We start from the raw sequence: 20,379 nt of genomic DNA, 5'->3' as shown, positions 1-20,379 counted from the left end.
TATGAAAAAACAAAAATGAAGGAATAATATGAAATAACACAGGAAAAAATACCTAACAATATAACTTGTACAACCAGTCGAGGTTGAGGCCTAGATTTACCCAGTCTTACATAACAGACAATGCAATCCAACATATCATATAACCAAGTATAAAACATCTATACATGGAACAGCATATACAGTTTTGCACATTTCAAGAACTCTCACTTGCTCAAAAACTATCAACTTTATTGGCCTTTGCTTCTTTTTTCTCTTTTCATGCTACTTTCCTTTTGACAAGTTCATTTCCTGACAGTACTTCAACTAAATAGATTTTCAAATACAGGAGTAAAGGGTGAAACAGAAACAAAACAAAACAAATAAAAATTCACATCTGTAAGAGCAATCCCGTGTATTCAAACCACAGGAAAAAACAAGGAATCTTGTCATGATTTATCTTTGGGTGACATTGTTTTGTAACTACATATAATTTAACAAGGCATTATAAACCATTAAATACAAAATTCCAAAACATTGCACATTTATAAATTTCAAAAAGAACATAATTATAGTGATACATGTCCAAAAAATAAACCTCATTTTTGTCAGAAATCTCTAGGAAGGAGAAAAGAATTGTCACAGAAAAGACTGAAAGTAGAATTCACGCTGATAATGACGACAACATGTTTCAGTCTTAAACTCTTCCTATATTGATTATATCTTTATTCCTTGATCTCAAAAAATTTGGGGGATTAGGCTTTTGTAAAATACATTTTTCATATTCAATTAAAATTTTTGAAATATCTTACTAAATTTGTTAATTTTTTTCTATTTAACAATTTCTCAATATACCTAAAACAGTGAAAGAATTGATAAAATTTTGTATTCACAATATAATTTTTTAAATATAATTGTTCTCATTATCTGTCTTAATTAATTCTCTACTTAGCAGTCTCCATACTGCTGGTCCCTCTTTCCTCCCAAAATTTCAAAAACAAACAAAAAACCTTGAAATATTAACTAAGCATGTAACTAAATCATTTCTGTACAGAATTTCCTGAACATTTATTATTTAGATTTTTTTTAGTTGAGTCACATGTTTCTTTTGAGAAGAATGGATTTTGATAAATTCATTTTTTTTGGGGGGGGGGGGGGGGGTACCAGGGATTGAACCCAGGGGTTCTTTTAACACTGAGCCACTTCCGCAGCCTATTTAATTTTTTGTTTTGAGACAGGATAGCACTAAGTTGCTCAGGGCCTCGCTAAATTGCTGAGGCTGGCTTTGAACTTGCAATCCTCTTGCTTCAGCCTCCCAAAGCCACTGGGATTATAGACATGTGGCACCATGCCTAGCCTATAAATTCCTTTTTGTAGGTAAAAGAATAAAACTTTTCCATATTTAACACAAAAGTGAAAATACTGCTCTCCACTGGTATTATAAAGTTTCTTAAAATATTAGTTATAACATACAATTTTAGAATAGGATTATCTTGTTCATTATTGGAACTACATTCTTGCAAATAGGAGCACAATCCAAACTGGCACTATTCAAAGTCATTATAGCACAATCTCCAAAGAGATTATGGCTATGGTATATATTATGTTGGTCTACATACAGCTAACATGCAATTGGAAATCATTGCCTGATGTCTTTATTATCTCTGCCTTCTTTAGAATTTGTCTAATGGAGGGTATCACAAGGCCTGGAACTTGATCCACCCAGATCCACCTGAAGTTTACCCACTGAAAATCTGTGTTTTTAATAGCCAAATATAGGGCTGGGGATGTGGCTCAAGTGGTAGTGCGCTTGCCAGGCATGCGTGCGGCCCAGGTTCGATCCTCAGTACCACATACAAAGATGTAGTGTCCGCCAAAAACTAAAAAGAAATATTAAAAAATTCTCTCTCTCTCTCTCTCTCTCTCTCTCTCTCTTAAAAAAAAATTAGCCAAATATAATCTTCAAAGTAATTCCCTATTTGGTTATGCAAACTCTTTGCTGCACAACGGACCATAATCATAAAATAGAATGTCAGTGGTAAAAACATCTCCACAAAGTAAACAAAATAACTTTATTGGTAAGTGCCTCTTGAACCAGTCAAAGCAGTAAAGTTAAAAAAAAAAAAAAATAGCTGAGCACAGGGGCACACGCCTGTAATCCCAGCAGATCTGGAGGCTGAGGCAGGAAGATTGTGAGTTCAAAGCCAACCTCAGCAGCTTAGCAAAGTGGTAAGCAACTCAGTGAGACCCTGTCTCTAAATAAAATACAAAAAAAAAAAAAATGGCTGGGGATGTAACTCAGTGGTTGAGTGCCCCTCAAAATTATGAACATTTTCAAGGTTAGTTTTTTAAAAAATATACTTGAATCAAAAATACAATAGTACATGGCTTGTATTAACTCTGAAAGCTTAAGCAATAGGAAAAAAATACATATTTGTCCTGTGGTGACTATTTATTGTGGTGACAATTTTATTTTCCTCTTCACATTTTTCGGTAACTGTTTCAATCCCCAGTAACAAAACAAAACGAAACAAAAAAACCTCCCGGGCTGAAGGTAACCCACAGGATTTAGTCTTTAGTGTTTGACACTTCAGTTCTGTAACAAAGGTACTAAATACAAACAATATTTTGGGGAAAAAATTCTTTGATACTATGTGCTTAGAAATACCTGACAGTAAATCTACTTAGCAAAAATGCTGCCATTGGGTAAAGTGTTAGTATGTAGTACTTGAAAATATATTCAGATATTCTTTAATTTCATTAGGCTGTTCAATATGTTATATTAGTCATGCTTTATGACAATTTTTAATTGTTCATAAAAATGCTTCCTGTTTATTATAAATAGTTATAACACCTGCTTGGAAGAAATTACAAAAATCAAAGAGCTATGTTCAGTTCTAGCTAGAGTCAAACTCTGAAGACTATAGAGGCTTTAAAGAAAACCCAACTCTTAAAAAATATCTTTAAAATACACAAGTTGATTTCCACACTTTTAAAGTTTAGTTTCAAATTTCATAAAGCAACTGGAATCTAAGTCCAGTTTTTAATACCTAACCTTAAGACTAAAATCTGGAAAATAATCTAATAAAGTTCATATGTCTCCAGCAAAGTGATTTGTAAACTGTCAAGTATTATAAAGATTATCTCACATAGAATCAAAGCATTAGTTGAATGAGTTGTTAGATGTCACAATAAAAAATTCCTTTTAGCTCTATATAACCCACTGTTAAACTGATACCATAAAAAAGTACAACATATCTTAGAGATATTTGATTTCTGAAATTTTAAAAGTAACAGACTTCCAAATAAACTATAACAATTTTGGTATTCCTTTAAGCTGCTTAAAAGTGAATGCTATATTTTTATTTATTTTTTTTTTAAAAAAAGGGAATACTAAAGAAGGTTAAGCATAGATAAAAACATCAAGAATTAAAATCATCCATGTTTAAATATTACACATTTCCTGGTCTAAAGACCAAGTAACACTTTAACATAAATTGTGGGTCCTTCAGTTCACATTCTACTATTTAGGCACAAAATGAAGATAGGTCACAAATTTATGAACATTTTCAAGGTCAGCCTTCAAGAAATATACTTGAATCAATGACAGAATAGTGCATGGCTTGTATTTACTTTGTCAGCTTAAGTAATAGGAAAAAAAATACATATTTGTTCTGTGGTGACTATTTATTTTGGTGACAATTTTATTTTCTTCTTCACATTTTCGGTGACTGTTTCCCACTGGTATCATCAACCAGGTCTCTCAGGCGAGATAAGTGGTGCAAGGCCCTTCATTAAAAAGTATAGAATACATTATAAACCAACATTAAGGACTGAATAGCCAATGAAGACAGCAACAAAGGGTGATTTACATTGTTTATTAACTTCAAAATTAGTAGAAAAAATGAACTCAAGAGAATAATATAAATATCAAACTACTGAAAACTATTCCTTATAAAACTTTTCAGATCTGAATATTTGAGGGTTAAAATAATTTCCTAATCTTCAATAAACATTTATTTAGAAATTGTATTTTTGACATTCAATTTTTAAGTTAATCTGCCAAGTAACCTAAGAAGAAAGAATAACATATCATTTGTATCATACTTAACAAGTGACAGCACTTTTAAGGTCAGTTACAGTTGTAAATAAAACACATTTTTATTGAGTGGGAGGAAAATCAATGACTTCTCCAATATGAGTGAATAGTGTATATTATCCTAACCATAAAACATGGAAAAGATGACCATATACCTAACCAGAATACTTTGCAACCTAGAAAGCATAATTCTGGAATTGAATTAATTTTTAATTACCCTTAAAAAGTCAATTTACAGACTAAAAACAATGAAAAGTATACTGACACACTTTTGAACATCTGAATTTACTTCCTAACAGTTCAAATTCTTTACTGACAAAACTTTTCAAATTTAAGATTGCTCCTGTTATCCCAACAAAATCAACAACTAAATGCAATCTAACAAAACATGAATTTTGTTCTCCTTAAAAGTAGAATTTTGTAGGTAGCACACTCTAAAAGCACATATGGATCAGTATCAGTTTTTATGGTGACTTACAGCCCAGTGTTTATTTTTAACCAAGAAAAAGATCTCTTAAGATACGTACTTTATCTCAGAAAACACACTTGGGTCTGCAACACAAGTACAATATCAATGTTTTTAACAGCAATGAAAAGCTTGAAATCATTCACTTCAAAATCTAAAGCAGAATGATGTCTTCATCCTAGATGATCAGCTAAGGTCCTATTCTCCATGAACAATTTACACTACCATTAGTGTTAGAAATAGGTTTTCAATCCAGACTGCCTACTCTGTCTGAGTCCCAATGCTACTTCTTACTAGCTTTGCAACCTTGAGCAAGTTTATTTATTAATACTCTATAACAATTACGTAATCTATATTATGAAGACAAAAATAGTACTTTCCTCAAAGGGTCTTAAGGATTGAATGAATTATACTCAATAGCACTTAGAACATTCAAATATTCAATAAATGTAATCTGTCATTATACACTGATTTCTACTAAGTATAAAACACCATATTCAAGTACAATGACAAGCTACAAAGAAACAAGCATTATTTCTACCAAACATGTATATAATTAAATTAGAGTCCTAAGTTCACATCTTATGTTTATACTTTTCCACTACTTATTTACTTAACAGAATCCTAAGCAAATTTTGAAAATAAAAAAGGTAGGAAACATTTAGTTAGCTTCACTTATTGTCAAGTTTTGAAATAAGTTACAAGAGAAAAATTTTTTATCTTATTATTTCTTAAACTTAAACTCAGTAATTCTATCTTCTGAGGACACTTCATGGTCACACAACCAAATTCATAAAGAGCTTTCTCTTTTGTCAATATCATAACCATAGAAAAGATTTATATTCTTCACTTTTATATTAGAGAATTTAACTAAGAAACTTAGATGTATCTTTATATTCAAATATTATACTTTATATATACTTTGTATATAATTTTAGATGTCAAATAATGATACATTTGTTGCTATTATATGTATTCTAAACAAACTATAAAAATTCATTTCACAAGTTATTATTATAGGATATCCATACATACTATCTCAAATTATTGCTATTACTCAGAAATTAAAAGAGAAAGTGAGCTGTTCATATCTGTTATATTTTAAGTGTCTAAGGATATCTCATTAGGTCCTTAGAACATTTTAAACAGGAAATAACAGATTTAACAGAAAATGTTTTTCTAAGAAGCTTAAATATGCCTACTATGCATCTATTTTTGAAACTACTTAATTCCATCCTAATTTTGGTCAAAGGACTGTCGATTAAGTTGAATTTGTATCTATATTAGTAAAGAATACTTACTTTTGAAGAGACCTAGTAATAGGAATCATACTTCCCTTCAATTGTAATTTAGAGAAATCATCCTCTGAAATCTATTATTAAACACCAAAAAGCAAAAAAAAAAATATTTTTTTAAATTTCAAAATTAAATGCTATTAAAATATGATTAAAAACATAAAAAATATATTTTCTCCATTTTCAAGAATTCATTTTACCATCAAGTTAAGAGAGCATTAAATGTTTTTATTTTTCCTTTATTTTAAAAATACAACTACCACTTAGATTCATCTTTCAATTATACATTAAAAATTATACATCCAGGAGCTAGGGTTGTTGTTCTGTGGTAAAGCACTTGCCTAGCATGTGTGAGGCACTGGGTTCAATTCTCAGTACTGCATACAAATAAATGAACAAAATAAAGCCCACCAATATCTAAACAAGTATTAAAAAAGAAAAAATTCTACATCCATTAAAAATTAAATCTTTGCCTCAAATTACAACTTCACTGAATAAGGTGGTATCTCAATGATGCTTAAAAGGGGAAGGGAAAGAAGCAGGGTTACACTCTGTATGTTAATGTTATGATTATTAGAATGTTGGGAGAAAAATTTTTAAAATATAATTCAAATGAATAGGTTGTAGTAGTTCTCAAGAGCTGATCCACTCATTAAAAACTGAATTTTAGGGCTGGGGTTGTAACGCAATGGTAAAGACATGGGATTCGATCCTCTGCACCACACAAAAATAAACAAATAAAATAAAGGTACTGGGGTTGGGGTTGTGGCTCAATGGTAGTGAGTCTGCCTAGCATGCATGACGCACTGGGTTCGATTCTCAGCACCACATACAAATAAATAAAATAAAGATCCATCAACAACTAAAAAACAAATATTAAAAAAATAAAATAAAATAAAGGTATTGTGTCCATCTACAACTAAAAAAAATTAAAAACTGAATTTCATAAAACTCTATTGACTAATAACAACAAAACAATGACAACCAAAACAAAGCTAACATTTATTGAGTATTTACCAGTTGCAAAGCACTATATTAAGTACTTTATATCATTTGTTTCAATTTCTCAACAACCTCAGGTCCAAAAGGATAAATGCTACATGATCTCACTTATATGTGGAATCCAAAAAAGTCCAACTAACAGAAGTAGAGTAAAATGGTGGTTACCAATGGCTGGTAGTTGGTAGATAGGAAGGTGTTGGTCAAAGAATACAAAATTTAATTAGGAGAAATACATTCAAGGGAGCAGCTGTACAACATGGTAACTATAGTTAATAATAATGCACTGCACACTTAAAATTATTGGCAGTATATTTTAAGTGTTGGTAATATATGTCAATTAACTCAATTTAACCATTCCACAGTGTATACATATTTTAAAGCATCATGTTGTACACCAAAAATATACACAATGTTTATTTGTCAATTAAAAAAAATATATTAAAACTGAAACTAAGGAGGTGAAATGATATGTACAAATGTTCTACTTGCTAGTAAGTGGCAGAATTAGAATCCAGACTTTAAAAACTATACCTTTATGAAGAAAATTCATCCCCTATAGAATAGCAGCCCAGATCTCAATTTATAAGTCAAGTTTTTGCTTACTTTTACCTCTTCTTTTGGATCTGCAGTTCTATTCTGATTAAAACTTTCTTGTACTGCTTGAAGATTAAATAACATTTGTTTCAAAGCTTCAACAGGACCATGATGTTTGCCTCCAGAAAGGGTAGAGCTCTACAGTTAAAACAGATAATAGTAGACCATTCAAATGTGAGAGAATTTAATAAGAGTTTTATTTTGTGTTATTTTCCCCCAAAATAAAATTAATACAAAAATCTAAATAATGTACATTAAAGTGTTTTAAAAAATCAAAATTGTAACTTAACCACTTCCTCATACCCAGTCCCCAGATGAAGCTATTTGGAGATAATATGATTAAGTTTGGCATATTCTTTCTAATCCCTACTCTTTCAAAATGAATAGTAAATGTTTATATTTAAACAAATTAATTTCGTAGGCTTAAAATTACAGTTTTTTATGATGGAAAAGATCTTCAGAGAGCAGGGAAACCAGCATGCTCGTTTCAGATATGTAAATGATACTAGTTATCAGCTGAGTTAGGACTAAAATTCCAAATATAGCTTTCTCTGCAAACTTACATGTATGTTTTCATAAAGAGAATACTGACCTTTCACCTCTTCAGGTGAAAGAACTACCTAAATATCACATCTCATTTATCACTGACCTTACCTGTGTCCAAAAAAGGCAACAGCACTTAGCCAAATAAGGTGGACAAATAAGGTAAGATAATTTGTAAGGGATATTTTAAAACTTCTTTTAAAAAGCCTTAACAGTCTATATTTTTTCATATTTTAAATGAGTTGCTATGTCCTAAAGGCTATACACAAAGTAGCAAATAAATTTCTGAAGATATCTGTAATTTAACATATTTCAGCATTGGCTATGCAAGTATACATAATATTTAAACTTCACTTAAATAGGAAGTGTTTGACTTATGTAAGACATTCAAGGAAAGCAGAATGACTAAAAAGATTTTAAAGATCCTCCCACAGTTAGATGAACAGAATATAAGAAACAGAGTATGGGAATATAAATGGTACATCCACCATGAAAAACAGCATAATAATTCCTCAAAATTCTAAACACAGAATTACCCTATGATCCTGCAATTTGCCTTCTAGGTATATATCCAAAAGAAGCAAAGGCAAGAACTTAAGCAGATATCTGCATACTCATATTCATAGCAGCATCCATAATAGCAAAAAGCTGAAGAACCCCAGTGTCCATATGTGGATGAATAGATAAATGTGGCACATGCACAGGAATATTATTCAGTCTAAGGAACAAAGGAAATTTTTGTCATATGCTCCAACATGAATGAATCTTAAAGACATTAAGTCAAATGAAATAAGCCAGTCATGATAGGAAAAATATTATATGACACTTCATATATGTGGTTCTGAGAGTAATAAATTCAGTGACAGAAAGTAGAATGTTGCTTTTACCAGAGGGTGGGGGGAGAGAAAATGAAGAGTTGGTGTTTAATGGGTGCAGAGTTCCCATGTGGGAAGATGAAAAAAGTTCTGGACTTGAATGATGGTGATGGCTATACTATGTACAAATACTAAATGCCTCAGTAGTACACTTAAAAAGGGCTAAACTAGGTTAGCACAGTGGTACAGCTGTGCCTATAATCCTTGATACTAGGAAGGCTGAGGCAGGAGAAACACAAATTCAAGGCCAGGCCCGGCAATTTAACAAGATTCTGTCTCCAAATGAAATTTAAAAAGCAGGTGGGGATTTGGCTCAGGGACAGAGTATTTGCCAAACATGTGCAAGGATCTGGCACCAGACACACAAAAAAAGGTTTGGTTAAACTGGCAAATGTATATATATTTTTTGCTATAAATATATATAAATTTAAAATTTTAAGAAGAAAAAGAAGCAGAGTATAACGATTCAGTTGGGCTTAATAAATGTTGGTATTGTGATATATATACATATATATATACATGTATACACACACACACACACACACACACATACATATATGAGATTTGTCATTAAAACTGGTAACAAAGTGGGGCACAGTGGTGAATGCTGGTAATTCCAGAGGCTTGAGAGGTTGAGGCAGGTGGATCACAAACCAGCCTTAGCAACTTAGAGAGGCCTTAAGCAACTCAGCAAGACCCTGCCTCTAAATCAAATATAAAAAAGGACTGAGGATGTGGCTCAGTGGTCAAGCACCTCTGGAATCAATCCCCAGTGACAAAAAAAAAAAACAAAACAAGACTCTAGTAATCAATGTCTCTGGGTACATCTTTTTGTTTATCTCTCTCAGAACCATAGTAATGTTTCAAACATTCAAAAAACAGACAATTTAAATTAAACGGAACATGAGGGAAGCCCAAAATGTAATAGTAAATTACCAACAGTATAATAAATAAATACAACCACACTAAAGGGAGTTAGTTGGGAAGAAAATAATTAGAAATAAGGAAGAAAGCATGGGTGATGTATACCCATAATCCCGTGACTTAGGAAGTGTAGGCAAGAGGATTGTAGGTTCAAAACTAGCCTCAGCAATTTAGTAAGTAACCTAGTGAGACTCTATCTCAAAATAAAAAATTAAAAAAGGGCTGGGGATGTGGCTCGGTAGCTGAGTGCCCTTGAGTCCAATCCCTGGTACCAAAAAAATAAAAATAAGGAAAAGCTAAACCAAACCTTGTAGAATTAAACTGAAAATCTTAAGTATCAGTATGAACTCCTGGTTTTATATATATCTATATACACATATACAGGTATAGAAACATAGATGTGTAATAATATATGGTTTGGTATAAACATGCTTCCATCAGCCTGATGAGTCTAGAATGAATAACAATCCAACAGCAATAAGCACATCCAGTGCCTAGCTCTTTGTTTCTAAATACCATTTTCTAATAAAAACAACCACAGCTCCTCAGAGAAGAGCTCGAAAAAGAATGGGGGCATGTCAAAAGGACACAGGAACTAAGCGCAAGGAACTCTTATGGTCCTAAACTGTAACAATTTGAACAATATAAATAATTTTGTATTATAAAACTAGAATTAAAAAAAAAATCTGAGTCCCTACTGATGTCAATAATTTCATAAACAAATAGGGGAGAAGGCATAACTATTATTACACAAGAATTTCAATTAATACATGTTGAAGACAAGATTCACCAATGATATTAAAATTAGTGGATATAACTTTGCAGTCTCCAAGTACCTTCCCTAAGATACATACTAATTATAATGGGAAATGGTAGCTTTACTAAAGCTAATAAATACCACCTTAATCAAGCACTCAAGTTTAACACCATCAATATGAACAGAATATTATACTGTTATATTACTATTATTTTACTGTTAACATGTCAATATTATTATCAATGACATAATACTGTCAACCATCTAAAATAATGCACTGAAAAGGCACAATATTACTTCATTGGTATTCTTGCCAAAAATGCACAACCCCATCCTCCTTATCATGAGAAAACTTCTACAAACAAACTATCTACAAAAACACTGACGAGTACTTTTCAAGTGTGTCAAGGAAAGACTAAAGAGCTGAACAGAATAAAGTCAATTGAGGAAACACTACAACTAAATGTAATGTTGGATCCCAGAGTGGAACCTGGAATAGGTCACTGAGTAAAACTTGTGAAAGCTACACACTGAAGAGTTCTGTAACTAAGACAATGACCTGCTAATTATTGTACTATGGTTCTATAAGTTGTTAATATTATGGGACTCTGGGAGAAGGGAACACAGAAATTTTTATATTATTTTTGCAACTTTCTATACATTTAAAATTTCAAACAAAGCAAACCTCAAAAAAGAAAAATGATCCTGGTAGTGAGGTTGTGTATGTGTGGGCAAGGGTGCTAGGGTATCATTGATTAGTATTAATACTCATCTATCTTAATCTTAAAAAAAAAAAAACTCCCAAACTTATTCTTCTACCAGTACTCCTTCTTTAAATAAACGCCACCACCAATCCCCTATATTGCTTGGCTCAATCATATTGTATTCATCCTATCAGGACTATCTTCAAAATATATCTCAAGTCTAACAATTTGTGACCACCTCCAACATGCCAACTCTAATCAAAGTCATTACTCTTCCAATTCCAAAAGACTGCAATAGCCTCCCAATTAGGTTCCCGGCTCCTTCTCTAGGTAGTTTCAAGATATGCTTCACACAACAGCTAGTTTCTACTTCAAAATGTAGATCTGTCATTTTCTATTTTAAAATATTTATAAATGTATATTAGAAACACAAACCTCAATATTCTACTGACCTGAGAAAATAAAATTTCCTGTATAATGGTCTATTTACATGTTTTCCAGAAACAAACAAACATTATAATAATAATTTAGCCTATCTGCAGAATTCAACCCCAGGTCCTTCTACTTTAGAATATTAAAATAAAATTACCAATAATTCTGAAAGGAGTTATGGTTTTATGGATGTGTGTTGAGAATCTGGGCTATTCTTGTTGTAAAACACCTAAGAACTTAGAAATTAATAACTATATATTAGTCATAACCCTTCTTTTAATAAGTTAAGATTTAATTTCACTCACCTGATTATCATTGTTTAAAAAGTCTTCAAGAACCTCTTTAGCATACTTTTCACTTGAAGTTTGTCGAGTACTATCATTAGAATTAACAGGAACAGGAGATTTGCTAAACAGGATTGAAAAGATATAAAACAGCAATTAAGTTCCCAAATTCCAAAAATTATACAATATATTACTTTAAGGATTTTCAAATGCAAGTGGTCACCAAGAAATAACCATCATGAATATGACTCACATCAATGTTGGATGGTAATTCCTCTATCTTCTCCCTAAATTGATACTAGAATCCAATCCAATCCCCCCCTCCCGTCCTCCTGATTCACCTTTCAAGCTTTGAAGAAAAACTTTAAAAAGAAACTGAAGATACAAGTCCTCAACTAAATGAATAAGCCCTTAACCACAGAACAGTCATTAAAAACTCACTGTTTAAAATGAGCAGTACAGCCGGGTGCTAATGGTGCACACCTGTAATCCTAGCAGCTCGGGAGGCTGAGATAGGAGGATCATAAATTCAAAGCCAGCCTCAGCAACTGCAAGGTGCTAAACAACTCAGTGAGACCCTGTCTCTAAATAAAAAATACAAAATAGGGCTGGGGATGTGGCTCAAGAGTGCCCCTGAGTTCAATCCCAGGTACCCCGACCCCTGCCAAAAAAATTGAGCAGTCCATTTTTCCAATTAAACATTGTTAGGACTGGGGGTCAGTGTGCTCAGTAGTAGAGCACTGTCTAGCATGTGCAAGGCCCTGAGTTCAATCCACAGCACCACAAACAAATAAAAAGATTTTTAAAGCTATTTACCCAATGATAATAAAAAATCCCACAACTCCATAAATTTCTACTGAAATGGCAGTTAGATGTTCTCCCACTTCAAGGTGATAGGACAGACCACCCCTCCAGAACTGGTTTTTACATGTGGATAGATTATAGATTATACTGGGAAAAGGATTACTTTTGAAATTAAAATTCCTGAGCACAATCCCAATCCCATTTCATAATATGATCTTAGGTAATTTGTCAGAACTTCAGTTTCCACATTTGTCACTACTTAAAGGTAATGCAAAAATCACAGTGTTAACTCTCTATGAAGCTGGTACATTTACTATAAATACTCATTTCTTTCTTAATGATTAAGTAATAGAGGAAAGAGCACTCTCAGCACTCTATTCATTCCATTTGTTACTCATATACCACTAAAAAGAATGTAACTCTCAAGAACTCAGAGATCTGAGAATCTTTTTAAATAATTTAAATGTCACGTGCTAATATTATTTCTTTATAAAAAGCACTTCTTTATTGGCATATTCAATTGCTAATTTACCATAAGCTTTTTCTCACTTTAAGTAGTCTTTTCCCTTATTGTTTACCAATAAAGTTTATATATCCATCAACCAACTGTTGTAAAAAGACATTTTCACACCCAATCACTGAAGATGATGTGATTATTAATGCAGAATTAATTATGTTATTCCTCTACCTTTGTATTTGTTTGAAATTTTTCATAATAAAAAGTTGTTTAAAAAACAATTAACTGTTATGATTATATTCTTCCTTTTAGAATTCTACCTTTAGTTGCTTCACGTTCTATTTTGTTTCAGCCTAATGTCAGGTTGATAATAATTTGTCAATCTGAAACAGATTTGTTTTATCTACAAATATAAGCATCAAAATGTTAACTGATCCTTCAAAACTGAACTACTCTGTATGCAGATTGGTAGGCCAAACCAAATTCAAGAAATTAAGCTAAAAGAAGAAAATGAAATATTCTGGATGATCATCATCGCTACTACGACTTATAAAAATGTTCATCCTTAGTCACAAATTATACTAAAAGTAATTTAACACTCTAACCAATTGACTCTTCATAACAATTTCAGAGCAGTTATTTTTTTCTCCAACTCTAAAGGGCAAAGATGGGAATCCAAATTGGAATTACAATCAGTGTCAACATTCAAAAATTAGGTATTTAATTTAGAAGTAATCAAAAATAAACCCAGGAATTAATAAACTCTAACAAAATGAAAGCCCAGACAACTAAAGATAATTTAGAAGAGGCTGGGAACAGTGGCAGATATCTGTAATCCCAGGAGCTCAGGAGGCTGAGGCAGGAAGATTGCCATTTCAAAGCGAGCCTCAGCAACTTATGGAGATCATAAGCAATTTATCAAGACCCTGTTCTCTAAATAAAATACAAAAAGGGCAAGGGATGAAACTCAGTGATTAAGTGCCCCTGGGTTCAATTCCTGGTACAGAAACTAATGATAACAACAACAATAATAATAATTTATAAGAGCCTAAGGCATGATATGTCACCAATAATGCATTGCTGGTAAGTCCAAATGTAATAACATCACTAACAATAAAAACTAACTCCACATTCACACTCTCAGGTGGCTAGGTAAACATTTTTAGAATTATTCTGAGAAACTATATGATAGAAAAATTAAAAACAACAAATGAAAACAATTTTAGAAACTACAAAAACCTAAATGATAGACCATATAAGAAAATGCTCATCATTTAAGGAAAATGGTAACTAAAAGATAATGTAAAATATAAATGAAAAGGAATGAATAACTAAATATAAGGATATATATTTAGTGAACATGGGGAGGGGTGGAGCTTAAAATTGAAAAAAGGAACAAGAATTGCCTAACAATTCTCCATTTGCAAATTAACCATTTTTGGTTCTAATCCCTCATATTGACATATACCAATATTTAACAGTGAAACAAAATGAATATGTAACAAAGATAGAAATTACATAATGTACCTATGGGCATGAAACATTACACCATCTTGTGGTAACAATAAACACTGCAATTTAAAGTAACCAACACTGAAGGATGCATTCTACAGAATTACAAAGTTATTATTAATTACCATTAAGTTATTTAAAAAATAAATCTGATGTTCACACAGCATTTTTCATTTGGGAAACTCAACAGCTTTTCCATTGTCACTTACAAAGTAACAGGAATATTTTCCCATGATCTTTCAGCTTCAAGTTTATCTAATGAACAAGGACTGTCATCCTTTTCCACAGACTTTGGTAATTCTTCAGTACACTGATCCAGATTTTTCTTGGCCTTCAGGATAAGCAGTTCAATTTTGTCACCTAATTTAAAAATATTATATTAATTCTTCAAAAACAAATGGAAAGCACTACAAAATCTCACAAAGGCAACAAGATTTAAGATAATTAAGACATTAACAGCAAATTATACTAAATGTTAACACTTCAAGCAAAGAAAAAAGGGGAGAAAAAAAATAAACCTAAAGAATCTGCATTAAATTAAGGTTAAAAGCATTCTAAAGACATATATCATTACAGCAAAAATAAAACATAAAAGATCCTAGATATTAGTCCAAATTTTCAGTACTTCCTTTTGTTTAAAAAACCAAAAACAAAAAACTAAAAACAAAATATTACCACTGAATGGCTTTTTGGATTGTCCTGAGAGAAGTGGATTCTCATACTGACATTGGCTATGTTCAGAATCACATCTGTATTCATTAACTAATCCTTTATCATCACTCAAGTAATTTGAAAAATTTGAGGGCTCAAAAGAATATTCACAACAATCTAACTTATTTGTAAGCCGAGAAGTTCTTTGTGCCTGATAACTATGTCTAGAGGAAGAATGGTCTTCTTTAAATACTTTATAAACCTTTTGACTACTTGCATCAGGTAGCAAGTCTTGATTGTGGAGCCAGACTGGGTATTTGAAATCAGGTAAACTACTTATCCCTGAAACATTGAGGTCAGATTTCTGGCTAGTGAGCCATCTTGGATAATTCTTTTCAAGACTGTGTTGTGAACTCTCTTTCAATGATGATTTCTTGGGAAAAGATAAAGATGATTCAAAAATACATTTATTGGTCCTATTCATAAGTTTTGGGCTTTTTAGTTTACTACATTGCTTTCCATTTATATTTGTGTCTACAACACGTGTAACTAAGTTATCCTTGCCCATGGAAGTGCAGGAATCTTGAAAATTCAGATGCTTTTTAATGGCCGAGGAACCCAGTCTTCCAGTGCATTTCTTGTTTTTCTTGCATAGTTTTACTGGTCCAACATCAGTGAAAGAAAATAATCCATCTGCTGGAAGTCTTAACAGATCATCAGTTGTTAGGCTAATGGAATCTATGTCATTAACAATCTCTCTTCTATATGATAAGGAGTTTGAGTGCTTTTTGTGACCAAGATTTTCAAAAGCTGAAAAATAAAACATAGTTCAATTTATCTTCCTTTATCATCTATACTTAGTAACATTCAACAGTAAACAAGAATTAAGGAACTGAGAATTGTTTTTGTCACCTCATTATCCTCACTAAAGTTTTAATTGAATGTATAAAAGATACAGGTTAAGAAAACAGAACATGCTTGCTTTCTCACATCTCTTCAATGTTTAATTTCTATACATTTCTCTCCAATCACCTAAATTTCCCCATGTTTTTTACTTTAGGATTTCTTCAATTTTCTTCATCTAGACATACCCAATGAATTAATACAATCAAATCAACATGGTTCATTCAATATTGGCTGTAACATAGAAAAATATGCGGTTCAACTAGGTGGAAAAATTAATTTTTGTTCTCTCTTACCCTGCAAAGGCATGGTTACAACACAGAAGACAGGTGTTCTAATTCTATTCTTCTGAAAAATATTGTTCATAACTAAGAATTTAATGCAAACTTTTTCTATTCTAGGCCTATTCTGTAAGTGCTCAATAAAGTGCTAACTGGTTTATCAGCAACTGCATTATATGAACTTGTCTTCGTGGAAGTTTTATCAAGAAAACTCTTTATCTTTTGAACATTATTGTTCCATAAGATATAGATCAGAAAGACTAATACAGATCTATCTTATCAATTGAAATTGAGCAAGAATAAACTTAGAAAGGGTGCACTTTAAGGTCATTAAGCTAGTTAATGAAAGCCAAAAAGCACATCAGTACTCTATCCATTACAAGATAGTAAAATGACTTAAGTTAGGAGCTACCTGCTCTTAGACTCATCAACTTCCCTTGCAAGGTCAAAGAGGAATTTTTAAGCTGAAAATTTCTGAGAACCAGAGAATTATGCAAGCATTTCACAAAACTATTCAGATTTTTTTTTACTATAGGTTATTTTTATTCTGACATAACAAAAAAAAGTTTAACTTTATAAGACTACAGTCAATCTCTGAAATGCTTCAAATTATTAGACAAAGAAAACAAATAAAAGCATACCATTGTTTGGTTTATAAATATATTTGGAGAATTGAGGCACATTCGCAGATCTCTTATCACTGCTAATTTTTCCAGTGCTTGTATCAGAGTATATTTGGCTTAAATCAAAATCATCAATGTAGGCCTGCAGAGCCTGAGAAGCAGAACTGTACAGTTTATCCTTATAGTGAAAAGGGCCATTAGAGTTGGAAGAATTACCACCATTCAGATTGCAGCTTGCCAGAAGGGAAGAGACTGAAGATTCCTGAGAACAAACTCTGTGCTTTGTGTTTGATTTTGCCATGGCTTCCTCAACATGGGTTACTTTTATCCATTTTCCTTAAAGACAACTGTAACATGAAAACAAATAGTTAAGGCACCAATTAAAAGGAATAATGATGATATACAGAGAAAATTACTAAATACACTAACTTAAAATTTTTCTTTAAGAAATAAAATCAGGGTGGGGATGTGGCTCAAGCGGTAGCGCGCTCGCCTGGCATGCGTGCGGCCTGGGTTCGATCCTCAGCACCACATACAGACAAAGATGTTGTGTCCGCCAAATATTAAAAAATAAATATTAAAAATTAAAAAAAAAAAGAAATAAAATCAGTTATTTATAATAGAAACTCCTTTTCAGGCATTGTAGGTTTCCTAGTATTTTACAAATTCTTTCATCAATGATGTAGAAAACACTTATTAAGCAGCTACTATGTGCCTGGAAGTATGTATACAAAAGTTGTCTGAGAATATACATGAGAAGTATCAATGAAAGAATACTCACATTTAAAGTCCTAAAAACCACTGATGAAAGTCTGTTTGCTAATGGTGACATATTCTATGACATCACAAACCTAACATTCCCTTATATACAATAAATCATAAGCTTACAACCATTCACTGCAAATAGTAGGTACTCAATGAAAAGGAAAAAAGAAATTTGTTGCCCAGGCTGGCCTTGAATTCTTGAGCCCAAGAGGTCTTCCTGTCTCAGTCTTCTGAATAGAGGAGACTACAGACACATACAACTGTACCTACCAACTTCCAATACATTTTTAAAGTCATTAACCATTGGAAGCAAAAAGAAAAACATCCACTTTCAAAATTGTAAATGCCAAGATGAAACTTCAGTCATTCTCCCAAAAAAAGACTAACGAACACAAAATATAAATAAACTATAAGTCTTACTTCAGAATGAGCTAACAATCTGAACTTTTCCTAAAATAACCTTTTTTTGACAGAACTGGGGATCAAACTCATGCACACTTGCACACTAGACAAGCACACTACCATTGAGCCACACCATTCAGCCTTTTTTTTTTTTTTTTTTGGAGAGAGGGGGTCTCCCTAATTTACCCAGAATGCCTTCAAGCTTGCAATACTGTCTTACCTCAGCTTCCACAGTAGCTGGGATTAGAGGTGTGCACCACCATGCCCAGCTAAAATAACATTTTTTTAATACCATCCTATTTTCAATTTTTATGTTGACCAGATTCAGCTCATCTTTCAAAATAAGTTTAGATCATGTGAAATTAACTTAATGTATTCATCTTGATGGGGTTTTTTTATTACTAAAACAACTTATTACAGGAATAATAGGAACTATATTTAAAAACCCAAGAAAAAACAGAATGAACAGGCACTAAAACTCAGAACATGATATGACATTTGTTGAGAAGTAAAGAATTTTCTATAATAAAAAAGAAGAATTAATGTCTAACACTTAACATGCTATGATGTTATAGTCAGTATGTTTGTTTTTTGGCTATCATTTTGGAAATATTTAAGTCACAATAGCTTTTTAATTTAACCTTAGCAACTGTCAAATTTGCCTTTAAATTATAGAAAGTTTTAATCAAAGAGATGGTAATAACACCTCCTGTCCACAGCCTCAGAGCGTGCCTTTCCAGAATTCTGACAGTGTTCGGACAACAGAACATAAGAAAACGACTATTTAGCCTCTTCCATATCCTTGAAATGTCATGATATAGGGAGATCTCCACAGAATGGCTTAAATGCACAAGAAAATTTACTTCCCTAAGTTTAACTGACAGTCCCCCCGCCTTATCTGAACATATAACAGGTTACGATTTTATTTTACAAAACCTTAACTAATTGGGTTATGGTTCTTCATAAGTGGGTGATGACATTCACCATGTCATTTTAATTCACAAGCGTGACGACAAGAGAATCCACAATTTAATTTCTATTTTATGGAAAGTTTTCAGACCTATGCAAAAGTAGGTAGGGTCTTTGAATAAATTCCTCTGCATCCGCCACGCTGCTTCCACCAATGAGCAACAAACCTCAACTATCCAGATCCCCACCCCCTTCTCCCCACGTCAACCGCGGGATCATTTCGAATCTCACGCACTTTAAGCAAAGTCCGAGCGTCTTACCATTTCCTCCATAATCACTTCAGTTCGAATATCCTAAAGCAAATCCATCATGCTCAAGGGAACGTCAAAATTTAAGAGCTTAAGAGCAAAAAAAAAAAAAAAAAAAAAAACCCTGATGCAAAACAGAGAATGTTCCGTGTTAAGAAGCCAAGAAGCGGCTCCCAGTTCCTAAGCTACGGAGGCGAACGCTGCTCTACTCTGCAGCAGGAGGACGGGACGTGCAAAGCCCCGGCAGCCGGCGCCACCTCCGGGGCCGGCATCCGCGCATTCGGAGCGCGACGGGTCTCAACTTTCCGCCCGATTTCTCCAACACCCCGGCCCCCGGCTTCAGTGGCTTTTCACTCCGAAACCTTTAATGCAGGGCGCCGCGGCGGGCATTCCGGGGCGACCACCCAGAAAGCGCAAGCCCGGGCCCCTCTCCCGCCGGCCCCGCCCGCTAGCGTTCCTCCACGTCCCCACGCGCGCCCCCCCTCCCGAGGCCTCTTCCCCGTCCCTGCGGGCGCCCGTCCGTTAGCCTTTCCCTCGGGCGGTCCGAGGATGGGGCGCCGCTCGAAAAGACGCCCTTCTTTCCCGCCTAACTCACCCACGAAGGACCCAAATGAAGTTCAAAAAACGCACGTTTCCACCAGTCTCCGCGGAAAGCCCAGACCTGCTACGGAATGCAGGGGACGCGACAAAGCATCACCTCAGGCGCCCCAGCCCGCAGCCTCCGCCGCCGTCACAGCGCCAGCCACGCCCGCGCTCGCCTTCAAACCGACCCAACATGGCGCGGGCCTGCGGTGCGCGTGCGCGGCGCTCGGG

The 20,379-nt window shown here is 33.4% G+C and overlaps 1 protein-coding gene across 7 annotated transcripts; it reads right to left on the bottom strand.

Moving 5' to 3' along the window:
- Positions 1 to 207: 207 nt before the first annotated feature.
- Positions 208 to 20,343, bottom strand: CUNH18orf54 (chromosome unknown C18orf54 homolog). Of its 7 annotated transcripts, none has more exons than XM_046419489.2 (9): positions 20,162 to 20,343; positions 19,579 to 19,656; positions 17,201 to 17,529; positions 15,400 to 16,185; positions 14,934 to 15,084; positions 11,973 to 12,075; positions 7,442 to 7,570; positions 5,843 to 5,913; positions 208 to 3,765 (listed from the first exon to the last, which is right to left on the bottom strand). In XM_046419489.2, exons 3-9 carry the CDS (start codon positions 17,481 to 17,483, stop codon positions 3,693 to 3,695), a joined length of 1,596 nt encoding a protein of 531 aa, XP_046275445.1. In that variant the 5' UTR covers positions 17,484 to 17,529; positions 19,579 to 19,656; positions 20,162 to 20,343; the 3' UTR covers positions 208 to 3,692. The 7 variants fall into 7 exon arrangements, with proteins under 7 accessions (XP_046275445.1, XP_046275446.1, XP_046275443.1 ...); XM_046419490.2 differs by having other exon boundaries at positions 20,197 to 20,343; XM_046419487.2 differs by lacking the exon at positions 19,579 to 19,656.
- Between the last annotated feature and the right edge of the window lie 36 nt (positions 20,344 to 20,379).

The sequence above is a fragment of the Marmota monax genome, unplaced genomic scaffold, assembly GCF_021218885.2.
Source record: "Marmota monax isolate L192 unplaced genomic scaffold, Marmota_monax_Labrador192_F-V1.1 WCK01_AAM20220418_F8-fsc00088, whole genome shotgun sequence".
Classification (NCBI taxonomy): Eukaryota; Metazoa; Chordata; class Mammalia; order Rodentia; family Sciuridae; genus Marmota; species Marmota monax.
Note: the sequence above shows the minus strand (reverse complement) of the source record. Positions and strands in the feature narration are given on the sequence as shown.

What these genes read in the sequence shown, in the direction of transcription:
- CUNH18orf54 (XM_046419489.2), bottom strand. Translation starts at nt 17,483, where the DNA reads ATGGCAAAATCAAACACAAAGCACAGAGTTTGTTCTCAGGAATCTTCA. An exon ending in ATCCAAAAAGCCATTCAGTG is followed by an intron (nt 15,085 to 15,399) that starts GTAATATTTTGT and finishes TTTTTAAATTAG; the next exon opens with GTGACAAAATTGAACTGCTT. An exon ending in ATTACTAGGTCTCTTCAAAA is followed by an intron (nt 3,766 to 5,842) that starts GTAAGTATTCTT and finishes TTTTTAATGAAG; the next exon opens with GGCCTTGCACCACTTATCTC.